The following is an 18,055-nucleotide window of genomic DNA, read 5'->3' as shown; positions in this document are numbered from 1 at the left end:
AACTGCCGCGCTGCTCCCTTCTGGCTCCAGAGCTGATATGGACATTCAACAGTTTATAAGACCATTTCCTTACCATCTCACCCAGAATAACTTCCTAAAGTTTAATCTAATCATATTCCTTTTAAAGGCAGGAAGAAAGGAGCTGGTGTATCAGGCCTCCTAGCAGTATGATCTTTCTCCTTTTAGCATTCACAGAACTCTGACCAAGAAATGGCAGCCAGCTTATTCATCTTTTTGCTACAAAATGGTGCATTCTTGCTCTCTATAATGTAGTTTTCCCTGATCATCCCACAAAAGCTGCATTAGTCCAGTCATTTTCAAACTGTGCTCTGTAGACAAATGGTAGCCCACAGATTGCATTGATTAGTGAAAAACTACCCCCCAAAAACCAGATAAATACATATTTTCAAAAGCCTATCTGAGTGCTGTTTGACAGAGAAACACATTTTCACTGGAAAAGATTCAGGGGTCAATGAGTGGGCAAATATCCTAATCTGGCATTCCCTATCAGTAAACTCACAACTCACTGCAGAAACACAGCCTGAACAACCAAGCTTGACAGCATTGTGTCATGTCCCTTTTCACTAATCCAGAAACAGATGTCGTGAGAAACAGTAGTTCGATCAAAATTATGCATGCAGATGCTAGTAGAGACAGGAAAAGAACCAGTCAGCTGACTTCAAATTGTCTCCTGTTAAAAAAAAAAAAAAATCCTTTATTTTTTTTTCTTCCAAGCATTTTTACTTGTAGAAAAGACACAGATCCCTGCTGTAAAATCAGAGTATTGCACTGGGACTGAAGGCAGTCCTTCATGAGTTCCATAAGTCTCTTCTTCTTGAAGCCTCTGCTCTAATGGAGTCCCTTTCCTTCAGCAGGATTTCCTTTCATCTGTACCAAGTTAAATGTTCAGACTTCTAAACATAAGGGAAAAAAACCTTCCAGCATGACTCAATTATAGGAAGTTTGTTTTTCTTTGTCTCATTAGACTTCCTTCTGCCTGTGCAATATAACTCAGCTTTAATATGAGTATTTTCTTTTAAAGAAATAAAATCTGCAAAAGTTTTGGATAAACCCCTTGGTTTATATGACCCAGCTTAGGTGAGACACTCAAACTTGAGACACATAAAATACATTCCCTCTGCCTGCAGGCAGAGCTTTCCACAAGAGCTCATTTCACACATAGGGAATCAAGTTCAATTCTGTTGGCATCTATGCTGTTTTGCTCTGATGTCAGCACAGGTGTAGCAGGCAACAAGACATCATATTGGTCAGTCACGTGTGTAAACAAGTCTTGGTTCATAAAGCACTTTAGTCAAGTATAGCAAGTGATTTGTTCACTCAATTTTTACACCACTGGCCACCTACAAAGGAGCAAGGGCAGTGTTGCACACATTTGCCTGCAGTGTGATTCCATGTTACAGGAGGAAAATCCCCAATCTTACCTTGCTAGGACCAAAGTGTAGCTGCCCCTGCAGCCAGAGAAGGCAAGGACAGTAACGGAAATAAAGCTGATTTAAACCTTCTCCTTTTTTGCATTTTGAATCAGCTCTGTCACTCTTCATAACTGGTTCTCACACCTTTCTGTGCACAGAAGGCATTTATGCATTGCTTGTCATCACAGTCTGTAAGTTGCTGTGGCTGAGATATGCCCACAATGAAACTGGGTAAGAGTTCTTACCTTTTTTCCCCCAAAGAAAGCAGCTTTCTGACATAAAGAAAAGCTATCTCTCCCTGTAGTCTTGCTGCTTGTTTAAGCCTCGTACCATAAGCAGAGTGAAGTATTTTAATTACTGGTGAAACCTCAAAGGATGTGGATCTAACACACTGTTGGAAGAGGTTTTGAGCTTCGGCAGCTGTTTATCAGTGGCTGATTTTCAACAGTTTCTCAAGATTACTCACACTAACACAAAATCAGTGAAAACATATAACCAGTTAGATTTGGTACTGCTTCATTCTGATCTAAATTATATGCCAGGTGTAGCACACTGGAAAAACAGGCCCTTGGAACAGGGTAATGTTGAAGTGATGCATCAACATAGTACTGGGGAGCATTACACAGCTGGTCTTGTCTTTTTCCAGAAGAAATCTGAAGCTAGGTTTCTAACCATAAAACTGTTAAGAAAACGTGGCCTCTTTCAGGAAGTACAGAAGAGAACGTGTTGCAGCAATGGTACCAAAAACTCTTAGTCTTATTTATACTGGGCCAGGCAGATCATAAAGTAATTGACGTAAATGAGGAGTAGCAACATGGAATTATTCTGGATTTGCACTGGAATAAGTGAGATCACAATCTGGCCTAAACTACTAACGGGAACTATAACCCTAACCACATATGCATGCAGTTACACCACGGAGTCCTTCACTACACTTTATGGACACCAACTTCACAGTAAACTGGCTGGTACCCAGATAAAGCCAAATGGAGTGAAATTTGGCCTATTAAACCTTGCCATAAATATATTTCTTACACAGTAAATGTTATTGGACACAAACTAGAGATGGAAAGATTAGAAGGAAACCACACCACCCCCTACTCAATGCAAGGTTGTTCCCTGTGCTACATGTTCCAAAGCTTTTGCTCATTTTGGTTTTTAATGACTCTAGTGAAGGAGCTTCCACTACTGACCTTGGAAAGCTGTGTTCCAATTCAACCAGACCTCCAGTCCCAATTTATGTCTTCTGAACTCAAAGGCATAGTGTAACAGTTTAATCACTTTATGTTGGGAAAAGAAAGCTGGGGTGCACAGCCAGAGTTTGGCCTGCAGTAAGTCAAATGTTTATGTTCATAGGAAACAACCATGTATTAGTGTTCAACAGCAACATTTTGGAAGAATACAGTCTCCTGACTTACAGAAATCTCTCAAAAGATGGCAATGAGTGTAATACGTTGATCCCAACTGATAGCCCAAGACTCTCAGGCTGTCTTTTATCACTCAGATGTGTTTACATGCTGACACTTGCATTATCAGCATGGGAAATCAAAGAAAACTGCTGTCCACTGTGCAGTAGACTGGATTATATCATCAGAATAGCGGAAGAGAATAAGGAGCATATTGCAATGTCCTTTACAAATCCATGGGGTACTCTTAGGTGGGAAATGAGTGGTTTATGATTATTCTCAATCTGAAAGGGAATAATATCAGATGAGGCTTAGAGATAGGCCACAAAATCAGCAGGCAACCTGAAGAATACTATACTTGTCATAAGCTATCAAGAGCAAGTCCCTAAGTGGATTAAAGAAGTAATGAAAGGCTAGTTGGATGAGCTGCAGTAACAATAGACAGAGTTGTTGCTTCCCCTGCCCAGAGCAATATAAATCATCTGTCTCTGAGACTAAGCAGAGCTCAGACGAAAGGAGGTAAGAGAAAAATGTCTCATATGGACAGGCTACAGAGGTAATTTGACACCTTTAAAAAAAGCTGGAACTGGCCCATGTAGATACCAGAGGATAAACGAGCTGGTCTAAAGCAATGCGTTTAATGTAAGCCTGTGTCATTTTGTGAAGGACATTCCTCTTCTACCTGTTAGCAGAACAGAGCCTATCTTTCACAATTAAAGTGTGCAGATTCTATCAGTAGCTAATAGTAACTCAAATATCCTAGTTGCTTTCTTTAGTATATCTAAAACCTGAAAGCCACAGGCCAAACTTTGCCATCAGATCTATACACCTGCCCAAGTCATACAGATCTCACAAGCACACAGGAAGGCAGAATTTGTGCTCCCTGTCTACACAATAACATTGACAAGAAGTCAAATTTTGATACAGATCCAGGTTGACTTGACTTTGTAAAAGATATTTCAAAAGTGGAAGAACCTAGAACAGAACTCAGACATACTGATTTACAAGTCATGTCCTTTTTGGTCTTTTGGTCGGTTGTTGATGATCACAAATTTCAGATAGAGTCTTAACTTAAGTTCTTTTCAAAGCCAAGGAGACATGAGATATAAGTTTTTTAGTCAGACTCACAAATCTAATAAGAGAACAGATTCATCTAGCAGTCCATCAAAGCTGCTAGAAATAGTATCTTCTTTTCTTTAAGCATATAAACTCTCACTTTTTTAGTGCTTAAAGATTCCCCATTTAATGAGACGGTTGTTATTTCTGCATTTACATTGTACTGCACAGACACCAGCAAATCAAATGCAACCAAAGAAAACAGTTGGCAAACCAAGAATTTCCTTCCCAACTCTTTGCAAATTAATACTGCATGTGCATTCATTTAACTATTTTATTTCCTCAAAAATAGATTGAGAAGGGCTAGATTGAGTTTTCAAAACTTACAGCTCAGTCAGGCTCTTGTAAACATTTTATATTTTTTGCAAAGCATCTATTATAAATTATTGTAAACAGAGATTTCCTGTAAGAAATTAATGTAAACTCAAAAAGAAATGGGTACAAGTGAATCATGTTCCCCTTCTTTACCCAACCTCCCCAGTCCCTTGGTGACATCTATCTGCACAGCTCTAATTATGAGAAGTCATGTGCCGAGATAAATGATGGCGTTCTCTGAAGTACTCATGACAAATGGGGCATGTTAGCTTCTCCTCTCGTCTTCTCTTGCACTGGGACTCAGTTGAGGAGTATTCTTTTTTGTGATGTGATCGCATGTGGAAGACTAAATCAGATGTCATGCGAAAGGACAGGTTGCATTTGGCACACCAGTTCTGGGCAGCCACTCCAAAGGATGTGAAGGTGGGAGGAAGAAGAGTCAAGGAAGAGGAGGAGGAGGATGAAGTGGTTGTGGAGTTTTGTAACTGTCCTCCTGCTTGTTTGGGCCATGGCTCTGAGGTATATGGGAAAGCATTGCTCCGAGTGATGCTTGTCTGCAGCATCTGAGCATTACACAAATCACTGACAAAGAACTTGGAATTGAGAAGAGTGCTGCAGCACATGATGTCTGTGGTGGCAATCAAGCCAGACAGCTCCCCCAGGCTCTTTGCTGACTCACTCATGGGATGAGAAGAATTTATTGCAGCTCTTTCTGCAAGACACTTACTGGGTTTGCTGAAAGCACTCTTCTGTTCTCCTGCAGTTCTGGTGGGCCACACAAAGGAGAATGCACTACTGGAGGAGTTCAGCAACACTTCCTTTGATACCTGCTCTTTACCAAGCGCGATCGTGCCATCCTCCTGTTCTCGCTCTTTCAGTCTCTCATTCCTCAGCTTTTCCTTCATCCTCCTGACCTCAGTGAAAGCGCTCTGCTTCTGCTCTAAAGTATCCTTCCTAGCTGACTGCCTTCCTGAATTAAGCTTCCAGAAAGAACCAGCCAATGTATGCTCTCCTCCAACCTCTTCCTTGCCCCCACAGTTATGTTCCTCACTCAGATTATTGGTTTTCTCCAACAACACTGTTTTCCTGCTCCTGTTATTCTCAGCCTCTTCAGATTTTGTTCTCTTTTCTCCTATGAGACCATGGGCATCATCTTTACAAGCTGCCATTTTGACCTCTAGGTCTCTTGCCAGGCTGTGGAAATTCGTGGTCTGCTCAGCTAAGTTGTTCTTTTCAGTCTTAGGGTCCTGGAAGTTTCTCCATAGCAGGGCACTCTTCTCTGGGACACATAGGAAGCGAACATGGGAGAGATAGGAATGCTCACATTTAAAGACTCGGTCACATTCTTGGCATCTCAGCTCTGCAGAAACAGACAACAGACAATGAGTTTTGCAGTGTCATGACCATGGGCAGACTCTGACGGTGTCATTGACACAAAAAAGCCCCAAAACATGACCTCCTCCTGCCCACCCCCCAAAAAAAAGGCCAGACAGAAACATTTCTTGTGTCATACAAGATTACACATGGTAAAGCTAAAGCCAGTGCAGAATCAGGCCCCTTGCTGCTACAGAAAATGGTTCACCCATATTTGCTTCCATATGCCACTTGCAAAAGGCTTTCATTTAGACTCTCAAGCTAAATTTGTGTTATGTAAAATGGCCAGTACACAATCATCTAGATAAAACCATATGGACTTTATGAGAATTTGAAGTCTGAACCCAGATTTGAATCAATGTTTCCTATGTCACTAGCTTTAATATAGGCTCGATGTTGAATTCTGTATACCCAAGTAATAAAGTTTGGAGCAAATGACAGCTGGAGTCAACCTTGGCATGGACCTGACAGTGGTTTGCTTGGTCTCTCCATAATCTAGATTTTAACTTTTTCAGCAATTGCCAACTCAATTTCTTTTAGATAAATACATTTCTAGCCATATCTCACAATGAACTTCATGCCCTTTTCCTTGCTCCCACCATGTTCCATGCTAAACAGGCAGACTCTGCTGTATGCAGTAGTCGGGGTTGTTACGATTTTTTACAGCCCTGCTTATTTACAGGTTTAAAGCTGAACACTAGCCTATACCTGATTCGTCAATGAGTTAAAGTAAGCATATTTCCAAATGATATTTTAGGCTTTTAGGATTCCAAGGTAGTCAGGTGCATAGACATTCATTACACAGCTCAACAATTTCAGCATTAAGCCCTAGCACACCATCCTCTCCTGGAAAGTAGCAATGAAAACACCATTGAGAACTGTAAATTTGTTCTTGCTCTCAGCCTCCAGTTCAATCCCCAAGAAGAAGGTCTTTTCTTTTAGCAAACCAGCTAAGGATTTAGGCAGGTTTTATTTCCCATATTAAAAGATCACCCTATATTAAAGACGTTGCAAACTCATTTCAGTCCTCAGTGACCCCTGCAGTCAACAGTTTAGTACTTACCATTCTGGGGACTCTGAGGTTTTATCTCATTGAAACCCAAGAGGCTGGAAAGCTCCTCATCATACCAGACAAGCAGCTCCTCATTTTTTTTTATTTTCCTAGTAGAGCGATAATATAACTGACTGTTTTCCAAGTAAGCTTCCAAGTTCTGCTCCTTGCTATTGGCAGCTGCTTGTACAAGTCTCATCCAAGGCAATCCCAAGGGACTGTGTGCAGATGTAACATCTACCTGTGAGAGGGGACACAAAAAAGAGAAGTTTCAGGTCTTGGGACCCAAAATAGATTTCCATCAAATTCAAGATCAAAGCCTGTTTTCTGCCTCACACAGAGCCAGTATGCCAAGCTGTGAGCCCAATTCATACACCAGCGTCAACAAATTGACATTCCTCATAGGGCAAAGGCTTCCCCTGTGTGAGTGCTGAGTTCTGGGAATGCCGCTGCACGGGAGGGAGAAGGAGACACTGCTGTTCCCACACTACCTCTTGGGGCAATGCCAGGGATGGTATCTGGCCAGTCTCCAGCCCACTCTGCATGTCCGCTGTCCAATGCAGGTTGTCCCATGGTACTCTGCCAGTTGGGGATCACAGAGGTATGGAAAGTGTGCTCCTCTGTCAGCAGGGGTCTCAATCCCATGGTAAAATGGAACATGAGTCAGGGGTGCTGTGTCCTGGAGGAGTGTGAGATGTGCAGACCCCCAGATCAGTGCAGTGTGAGCCCAGAAATGAACACACACTTTGGGCAGTTGCATGTGGATATGGATACAAGAGAATATAGATCAGGAGGTGTGCAAATAATCTTGGTTTTTTGATTCAACACCCCAAGGAGACAATATGTGCATATATAACTGTTTTGCTAGATTACATAAAATTTAGGTTTTAATAAATACAACTAAGAAACACTTAAATTCTCTCTTTCCTTTTTCAGAAATAAAATGATATATTCCTATTCCTGCCTTTGAAAAATTGATTACATTCATTTCAATGTATCTAAACAGATAAAACCCATCAGATTAATTATTTCTGAGAGTAGCAAGGGATTGATTTATTTTCAGTATGTGTGCATTCAGAAATACCAAACAGATTAAGTTTGAAAATGTTGCTTAGGTTGCAAGGTCAAGCACTCAGAAGTTAAAAAAATAATATTAAGTCTACTGCTCAAATTAAATTTCCTCTCTGTGTCTATATTACAGCATTGTCCTCAATCACTTGCACTCCTTTCTCTGAGTCCTCACAGATTGACCATGCTCTGGAAATAATATAACTATAAAACATTTGCCTTTGTCTTCCTCATTCAATGTGTTGCTCCTGTCTTATTTACTTTATTGTATTTGCTAGGAATAGGGAATGATTTATTTCTTTATAGGTTTTTCCTTGGTATTTACCACAGCAGATCTACGTCCTCTGCGGTATTTGAAAAATGGGGAAGACTTTCATAGCTTGGAGACTGAAACACAGGGCGGTCAAGGGCAACATTTACACATATAAAAAGCCTCAGCTAATTTTTGAAGTACCAAGTCATTGTTTGGAAAGGAAGAAGTTTGAAAATGAAAAATGTCCACTGACAAGTATGATCTAAATTTCACCCCAAGCAATGTATAGCTCTTTGTTTTCCACTAATTGCAAGGCAGACATTCATTGGTGTTGGGTATCAGAAACAATATTTTGGCTATTTCCTTCTCTGTTTGTAACTCTCTCTATTACCTACCAGGAAAAGTATGACCACAATAGTAGTTTGAATACCAAGCATGAAACATTAAGGGACCGCTAGGATAAAAATTAATTACTAGAAGGGAGAAAATAAATTAGAATGCCCTGTAACTGGATGTCTCTAAATGCCATGGTAATTAACAATGACTGAGAAATACAAAAGTCTGACAGTGACAAAAGCACACCCACCCACACATAGTGGTTGTAACTAATAGCTATGACAGGGCTGTCATTTATTAGTTTCTGTGTTTCAGAAATACTGAGCATCCACCCAGTGCTCTAAGCAAAGTCAAAGGGAACACAGCTCCTCCAGGAACTAAGCCTCCCAGGAAGGAGCTGAGAGAGCTTAAAGAATGTGGGGAGGAATAAAGGACAGAACATAAGATCTGGGTGCTGTCAACTAGAAGCATCTGCCAGCTTTAGTTTTTCCATGTGTTTAGAGAGACTACAAACCCTGCAAGTCCACCTTCCTCTGGAGATGGCAATCCCTCAGATGAATCCTTTGCACATATATATGAGGTAAAGGCTTCACAGCCCAACAGACTCAATCACAGCTGGGCTATGGAGGAAACCTGGCTTCCCTGATAGAGGCTGAAGGAGAAGGGAGAGAGTAAATCTCTTTCTTGGAACCCACAAGAAGCTGTAAGGGGCAGAGGAACTCAGTGGGACAGATGGCTTTGTAAGGGGCTGGTTTGCTTTGTTGGGGTAGATGATCGGCTGAAAAGAACTACCTGTGCCCATGGTTGCCAAGGTATTTTCTTTGCCCAAGCATACAAATTGGCCCAAGAAACTCAAATTAGGGTCTCCAAGAGGACAAGAGAAAAAATGTAGAGCTCCCTTTTGGACTAAACATAAAAGCCCAAGATGAGGAATACCTTGTTAGAAGTAATGTTCCCCAAAATCTTGCAGGAGTGATGCTGAACTATGATGAACATGAGCTCAGCTACAAAAAGAGCTCACCTTGCCAAATTTCTGCCTGTGTGAATTCTGTTTGTACTACAGCCAGCGTATCAAACCCATTTCTTGTTTTGTGCCTCAGTGCCATGATAACAACATAGAATCGTGATTGAATTGTTAGTTAATTATCTACACACAGAGTTCGGAGCTTAACAATAGTTCCTGATTTCTGGAAGGTTTACTTTTAATTATGAGCAGGCAACAGGATATGGGACCACCAACTGCAGCTGAAACCATTGCTTGCACAGAGTGTGATGCATTTACTGCCAAAAGACAGAGATCTGAGCCAACTCGGGCATCCAGTTTCATGGCTGTATAACAATTACTTAGTTTAAATGTAGCAAAACACTAAAGCCATCCCTCTGGAGGGCTCTTCCAATGCAGAAACCCTTCAAGCCTCTTTCTTGAGTCTACAGTCATTCCAAAATTCCCAGGAGAAATACAGAAATATTCCATAAATAAAACCTCGTTTCAGGAGAGGTCTTTCTCCAAAGAGCTTGCAGTTCTCCTGAACTACTGATAACACTGTCCAAGCAAGCAAACTGCTGCCAGAGAGTCAAACAAATAGTCAGAAAAACTCTGAGCCCTCTTCTCTGTATTAATTTGTTTAAAGCAAAAGTGTCAAACAGGTATCTTCCAACAGCTGCATTTCCACGTTATGCATATTACCTGGGATTTCTCTCCTCCAAAGTACAGAAATCTTAGGAGAACATGGATGTCTCCCAGATCCATCATTGCCTTAGCATGTGGGAAATCCACTTGCCTCACATTGTAAAACACTACTTCCCTGTCTTCTTCTAGATCAATGGTGACTCAAATGCACTCCAAGACCCAGAAAGCCAAGGTAACAGGTCAGCATGAGAATTATGCGTTGTCCAAATGAAAATGTTAAGATAAACAGTGGCTAAGGAACAAAAAATTTGGGAAATAGAGCTGGATAGTTAACACTCTATCACAATCCTGGGGTTTCTGACTTTCCCTACAAGACAGTTCCTTTCGTTTCACAGACATATCTCTGTGGCTTCTCTACAGTGATTCAAAAATGCAGGTGTAACACAGACTGACCTATCTAAGGTAACTTTAGCAGGTTCATGTACCAATAGCAATAAGTTGTGACTGCCTGAAGATTGTGTGAACTAGTTGCCTCAAAAACATCTTCTACATTTCATATACCCTGTACTGGATGAACACTGCCATTGTGGTTTTACTTTTATGGATAACTGATCAAACTGGGTTAACACCTGCTCAGATCTCTCAATAAATGCTGTGAATGTACCATCTGCATAAATCAGTGCAATGCCACAATCTTCCCTCTCTGCACTCACAGGGCTGTCACACCTCCTGATAAGCCTCCTTTGTAAGGAAAAAACTGAGTGTGAATTTTCTAAACTATCTGTCCCTCTTTCCTCCTATTCTCTATAAGTGCTGAATCAGGTCACCAATCATCAGCACAGAAATGAGACTTTGTATTTTTCCTGCAAAGGAAGCAGTTTTCACTGAGGTCCCTCCAGTCCACATCTCATAAATCATAAAAGCACTGGCTACCTCTCCCCTTTGAAGGAGCTGTTAGTTGTGCTGAACAAAATAAAAATCTACTCTTTGGCAAAGTTACCTCCTCATGGATGGTGTAACCCATTTTTGATGTGATTTACATTAAATGCTGCTTTCTCCTACCTTAAATACATAGTGGATGTTCCGCCTATCAGAACACTTGAGAGCAATAAATGCTACAGTGTCCAGCAGAGTGTTCTGGAGCATGCATGGTCCAAAAACAACTTCTTTGGGAATGTCTTGTGTGGTATGAACAGTAGCCAATATGTCCGGAAGGTGGTTATGCAGAAGTTTGTTGTCACTTGTCCAAAGAAATTTAGGCAAAGATGTAAGTTCCATCATAAACCTGTAAAATAGGCAAGAAATCGCATTTGGAATAGAGATGGAAATGGAAGGAGGCATCACTACTTACAATATAAGGACTTCCAGGGGCTTCAGGTGAATTACAAGAGCATGCCAGGACATTGTTGGTTAAGGTGTTTACAGATTTATTAACATCCAGTTCAAAAAAAGAAAAATAACTTTGCACTAAACCAAAATCTTAGGTTTGTAAACAAATTAATTACTCCTTTCTAGAACAGGCAGACACTCCAGGAGTTCAACTCCTCCTACACTGCTACTCTCTACAGCCAGGAATCAGAAGCTTTGGGAGCAGCAAGCAAAATTTTCAGTGAGTGGAACTCAGCATACCCTTGTTCAGCATATTCTCAGATATCCTTATTTATTAGCAGTAGTTCATAGAAGCATGAAGAAAAGTAGAGAACAACAACCAAAAAAGGCAAGCACTTTCTGAAATGCATTTTGAAAAAGTGGTGCTTTTTGATTTGGAAGTGCAACATCATTCTAGTTTCTGGTTAAGCTGGTACAAAACCAGGAATAACCTGAGTCCCAAATCTATCCAACCTGAATGCACAAAATCTGTGGAGATTAATAAAAAAGACTCTTTTCATCCCATCTCAAGATATACGTGAGATCTTGCTTACCTGCTTTTGTTGGGAAGATCGAATCATATTATGATTCTTTGTATGGTGATACTCTTAGCATAATGTTAGTAGAGTTTGCTGTCTTTAGAGGATGAATTTTCCTGCCTTGAATGTAGAATATTGTATTTTTCAGAGCAGAGGTTTTATGAATCATAATCTGAGAACTCTGTATGCAGTGAGGAGGCAGGTTTGAGTTTTTGTCATTCTAAGCTTCTCTAGGTTTTTAATAAAGATATTGCCATCTCCTGCTCCCAGCTGGAGGTCATGCAAAACCCCTCATTTATGCCATCAAGAGCTGGATCAGGTCCATTAGGCAGGGAAAATTAAAGAGAACAGCAACAAGCCCCGAAGAGGCCTTGGCCTAATAAATACTGAGATGGAAGGGCTGAAGATCCAGTCTAATCTTCTCACTCTCTGCCAACAGAATTGATTTGTTACTCACTGACTCATGACTTAAACTGAAGTGATATGAAGTGCTCAGGAGAGTTGCACTGATTTAACTAAATCAGTTTCCAAATCAGTACAGTTAATCCAGTATAATTTCTTCCCGCTAGGCAAGGTCTAAGGCCCTACCCTGAAAATATTAAAATACATGGCTACATATGCAGTAAACATCTGAAAGATGAAGGCTTAAACCAGCCAACCAAGGCAAAGAGTGGGAGGTAAAAGTGTAAAAAAAAAAGGTCAGATGGTTTGCCAGAGATTAGTCACTAAGAGGAGGATATAATAGATCTATGCTTTCTGTTAATTATGAGTTTCATTGCCTGGTTTCACAATGATCTCCTGAATTTAATATTGGTGGGATAACAAAATGATGTGAACTGTGTGTACATTTGTACAATATGTAGGATCTATCTAAATACATACAACTTATTCATATGCATGTATGTTTCCATTTAAACTACACTGATTTTTAATAAATGGAAACAGTCAAGGCACATTTATTTTAAATTATACCAAAAATAAAAGTTCCAAACCATCAGAAAATAAATTTTATATCTAAAGTGTTTAAAAGTCTCTCTAAATAGGAAAAGGTTTAGAAACAAATTAGAACCTGACCCAGTTCATTTTCTCAAGAATTCGCATTCAGGAAACTCCTAATATCTTCTGACATTTTACGTATCCACTTATGACCCTAGAAGGCAGCTCCTCTTACTAAGATTTCCTTTTCTGTGAAATTTATCTGAATTTAACTATGTAAACTAGGAGAGTTCTGTGCCTTGGCACTCTGGTGTCACTCTGGAGAACACAGGAATCCAGAGCCCTCAAAGCTGAGTTTTCAATGGGGAAGGATGCTGGATTTGAACACACACACTTCTAGGAAGAGAGTAGGTGCTACCCATGTGCAGTCTCTTCCTCCAGAAATCTCAGACCAAGCACAGATAGGAAGGTCTGAAGAAGCTACACACCCTTCCAGCTAGCTACTGCTTCCTGCTTCTTCTCTCTATTTCAGCAGCTTTCAAATAGCTACTGTAAATCCAACCCTAACAAGTACCATCTCCCCAGACTGAGAATGTGTGGATACCAGGAAAAAGCGTAAGAATTACGTGTAACAGCACCACCTAGTGATCTCTGCCATAATATATGTCCTGAAGAAAGATTGACAGGGGGCAGGACATGCTTTAGCATTGTTGTCCCACTCTAGTTTTATTACCTGCGAGACGGATGTGCAACCATCAGCTCCCAGAGTGCACCCACAGCTCACACCTCCAACCCGGGCAGCACTTCTGACCTCCTTGGTGAAAGTCTCAACAGTTCCCAGCAATACATGTGCTGCTTGCTGTGTTACCTACTCCCCTGCCCCAAATTCTGAATAAGGAAGGGCTTCCACACACCAAGGAAAGGACAGCAAATAATTGATCCCCTGGACATAGGATTCTCTGCCTGTACGCACTGCCCCACAGGCCTGTCTGCAGGCTAATCCTCCCTTCTGGGCAGGGGAAGGAAAGCCATCACTCCTCATTAGAAGCATTGCCCTATGGCAAAGGTATCTGGCAAATATGGGGCAAATAAATCAATATTTATTCTCCAGTAAAAAATCGGTATGTGGGCATCTTCAGTGCCGTTTAATTTACCTAGATTGACGGAATATGGGAAAAGCAGGCTAATAAGGAGTATCAGATACTTTCTAACAGATCTTGCCTCTGTCCAAACGCAAGCATCCCTCAAACTCAACATGCTATTACAGTTTACTTATTGCTAAGTGACTTGCGAATTAGTCAAAAATCTGTGGTGGGCCAAAGAAATCCCCCAAACTTACAGGCATGAATGCCAAAGTCTCAAAGTTCTGCCTTGGCAGCTGTGGTTACATTCAGCTCTTGCACAGAAGGGTCAACTTTGTGAAAAGTTATGAAATGGATGTGCTGTGTGTACACTGTACACAGTCAGCCTTGCTCCAGAAGCTTTTGGCATGGGCAGATCACTGTCTTCAAATAATCTGTCGAATGCACCATCTAGTGTAACATCTCGGTATCACACAGTGTCCCATGACAAAGTGACAGCAGGATGTCTCCTGAGCTCCTGGTGTTGCTGGCCTGTTGCATCACCACAGCTTCTGAGCATCCTGTCAGGCATGAATCACTTATCTCATGAGTGGATCATTCTCCCTGCATTCCTCTGCTCAAACAGGAGATTAGGTGCCTCCAAAGGTGCTGGGTTTTTTAGGATTGGGTCATGGAGGGAGTGTAGTTTAAATTTACAGCATTCTTTTTTTGAAACAGAGAGGGTAGGCTGTACTGGTACTGGTACTCAGAGTGGAGAGGGGTGATACTCTGCAACATCTTTAAGAGGAAAAGGATGAATCTGTTTTCTATAGTCTCCAAACAACATGAGAAAGCTTTACCCTCTGCACAGGTGAGCCTTTCGCTTGTGTTACAGAGGCAAGTTCATCAGCTGAGGGGTAACAGCAAGCAAGCGTGACTGTACTGCTTTCAAAAACGAGCTGCTACCTCTGCGAAGGGATGTGCTGCATCCTATGGGCTTTCCAACCTGGATCAGCACTTGCTCAGAGGTCTCCATTGCAAAGTGCAGATCCATCCACAGGACAGCACTGGAACAAGTCTTGCCTCCTGCGCAGGTGAGGGGTGGTAGGGTGTTCTCTGGTAGCCACAGCCCTTATCTTGGAGAACTGAAATACTGACCTCCTCAAAAGTAAAGACTGAGTCTTGAAACATGACTTAAGAGGAGAGAGAGAAATCGAATTGACTTACTTTCTGGGAGCAAAGGAAACACAACAAAGAAGCTGCAGGGAGATAAAACAGCCACCAACAACAGAAGTAAGAAGTGACAGGGAGCTAAATATCTATAGAAGCTTTACGGGTATCACTGCAATATTATGGCTGGATTGTGCAATTCAACAGCTGCAGCATAAAAGAGGATAACCCCACACACATACAGGCAACCTAGGCAATGTATTTCTACATAGCAGGCTTTTAAAAACTGCTTTTTAATTATTATTGCTGTTAAAGAAACTTATCAGGCTGCATGGCACTTTTTAAGAAAGTTCGCTAACATAGATTTTATCTTTGTCCCATTAGTTTGAGGATGGTAGTATCTGGAAAATGAATGTGAATGTGCCTTTTCAGCAAAACTCAGGGGAGTTTAGCAGTTTCCCAAGCCTAAAACTGCCCAATGCTCTTCCTCGAGAAAGTCCAGTAAAATACTCATTGACACTTTATAGGAGTAAATCTCAACAAGGTGCGGACCCTAATCAGCTCTGCTCTTTTCAGTCCTGCCACCACTCATTCTAAACCCAGAGACAGCCAAGGAGTGACTGCATACAAGGTCAGGTCTGACTGCTGCCAGGAAGGCATCTGCTGGATTCTCTGAGGGGCTCAGCAGACATTTGACTACACTGTGGCAGCATGCAGGGCAGAAGGCTTGCTGCATAATAGTCAGTGCAACCTCATAGCTCGAGAGCACCAGCATAGAGATTAGCATTGCTGAAATATAGCAACACCACCTGAAGAGCTTAAAATAGGTGACAGAAATAAGCTAGAACAACGTAGGATCATGTATAAGTAGTCCAGAATATAAATCTGAAATACCTCTCAATTTGGATGGAAGTTTGATTTGGATCTAGACTAATCTCTACATGTTTTTCATTTGGCTATAATATAAAGACAAATCTTCATCCACAACCAAGAATCCTTGGTTTTTTGCAAAACTTTCCTTCATTTTCAGGATCCTCAGACTTGAACCTGAATGAGAATTCTACACCAACCCATGAACACAGTACTCGAGCTCTTGTTTAATTCTAAATCCATTCTCAATGCAGATCTCACATATTTGCCAACAGTTTTCAGAGTCTAAGAAAAGTCACGCTTACTAAGAACGTACAAATAGAGTCATAATGAGAAATGGAGAAAGTATACTAAAATGCCTGGCATTTTCTTCAATGGGCTGAAGTATGTGAATTGCTCACATTCTTCATAGTAAGTGAAGGACAGAGAAAATCATCATGACAGAATTCTCCAAGACTTCGGCTACCCAATTACTCCTATCTTATGTTATTGATTTCCAAATTTTGGCTAGCTCATTTCAGGAACAATAATTCTGCTGTGCTCTCATTTTTTATAGATTTGCTAGCTGTCATACATCTGACTAATGCATTCTTCTACTATATAGCAAAGTTTACATAACTCTATCATAAGCCTCTTTGTGAAGGTCATATCTTCAGCTCTGTACCATGCAGGCAATGATATGCTTGCCTCAAACTGCCCGTGCTGGGAGTGCCATTGCCTCCCAGAGACATGATCCCCCTCATGCAACATAATCCTGCTGTTCTCGCCCTTGTTCTGCATAAGCAGTTCCTATCCCTCTGGGCTCAGCCACACACATCTCTGAAAGGGTGAAATAAAATGAATATTTATAGTGCTTTAAGTAGCACATTAGAGTCAGATCACCTGTTAGACAATGGGTACTCTCCATATTTTATCTGTCACAGATGTGAGTTCTTCATATGGATGAGTTTAGGGACTTGCTATTTAATGGACTTTTCATCCCCCAGAGAGTATCTGATACACATATACCATGTCCCTGAGTGATGGATTTTGCATCTTGATTTCTGAGAAGTGTGACAGATCTGTCAAACAACAAGTACCTATGGGCAGGCAACTCCCTATGGATTATGCAATTGTGGATGTTCCATCAAAAGGCACATAAAATAGATGGTGCTCACAGCAACTGTTCACTGCCTGCTTTTTTCCAGGAGCAGCACATGAGTTGCTAGTCATCTTTTGGTTTCCTGAACACTCTTCCAAGCTGGAACCCTTCTCCTTCTCTCTCCCCATTTCCTAGCACTTGCATATCATCTCATTAACTAACTAGGATTATAGCTTCTGCATTCCTGAAAAACTTCTACGTAGCTCCCTCACCTCATGAGAAAAATATGTTTCTAGAGAGGGGAAGTGAGAGAAGGGCATAGGAACAGTTCTGAACTATTTTTCAGATCCCTGATTTTCTACTATATGGCCTTCAGATGTCACTGCAAGCTTTTAATAAATGTCTGGAAATATCCAAATGTAGAAAGACCAATTTGAGCAAGGACTCTCCTGCCTCCTATTTTCATAGGACTTGGCCTGATTCTCCTTGCCGCGGTGACAATGTTGAACTGTGGCGTCGCTTGGAGTTTCTTGGTGGTCATAAAAGCACTGGCAGCCTTGCTTAATATTATGATCTACTTTGCAAGTGAGAAGGAAACAAACGAATCACCTTTGAAAGAGGAAAACCTTTTCAGTCAAAACTTAATTAGCTAGATCAGCTCTTCAACTTCATAAATGGAAGGAGATAATAAAAAATTGTTTCTCTTAATTTGATTTTATTTTAAATTTCAATGTCTTCTTCTATTTCATCTTTACGTTCCATTTTAATTGTGGATTAATTTGCATATATTGATATATCACTTTTGAAGAAATTACCTTATTTAGGAAAAAAAAAGTACAGAAGTTACTCTTAAAAACTAATGAAAATATTGGATCCTGAAAAGCATCATCCCAGTCTCCCCAACAATTCTTACATCAACTCCAGACTTTCTCCAGAGCAAGGATTAATATAAACAGTATAGCTCTACATTTGCCATGTCAAATAAACTGAAAAGAAAAAAAATTACATATTGGAACCATCATTTCCTTCACCTTTTATCTTACTACTC

The 18,055-nt window shown here is 40.8% G+C and overlaps 1 protein-coding gene across 1 annotated transcript; it reads right to left on the bottom strand.

Moving 5' to 3' along the window:
• Positions 1-4,464: 4,464 nt before the first annotated feature.
• On the bottom strand, positions 4,465-11,263 carry ZNF488 (zinc finger protein 488). The gene is made up of 3 exons (XM_065639558.1): positions 11,045-11,263; positions 6,708-6,936; positions 4,465-5,630 (listed from the first exon to the last, which is right to left on the bottom strand). Exons 1-3 carry the CDS (start codon positions 11,261-11,263, stop codon positions 4,465-4,467), a joined length of 1,614 nt encoding a protein of 537 aa, XP_065495630.1.
• Between the last annotated feature and the right edge of the window lie 6,792 nt (positions 11,264-18,055).

The sequence above is a fragment of the Caloenas nicobarica genome, chromosome 7, assembly GCF_036013445.1.
Source record: "Caloenas nicobarica isolate bCalNic1 chromosome 7, bCalNic1.hap1, whole genome shotgun sequence".
Classification (NCBI taxonomy): Eukaryota; Metazoa; Chordata; class Aves; order Columbiformes; family Columbidae; genus Caloenas; species Caloenas nicobarica.
Note: the sequence above shows the minus strand (reverse complement) of the source record. Positions and strands in the feature narration are given on the sequence as shown.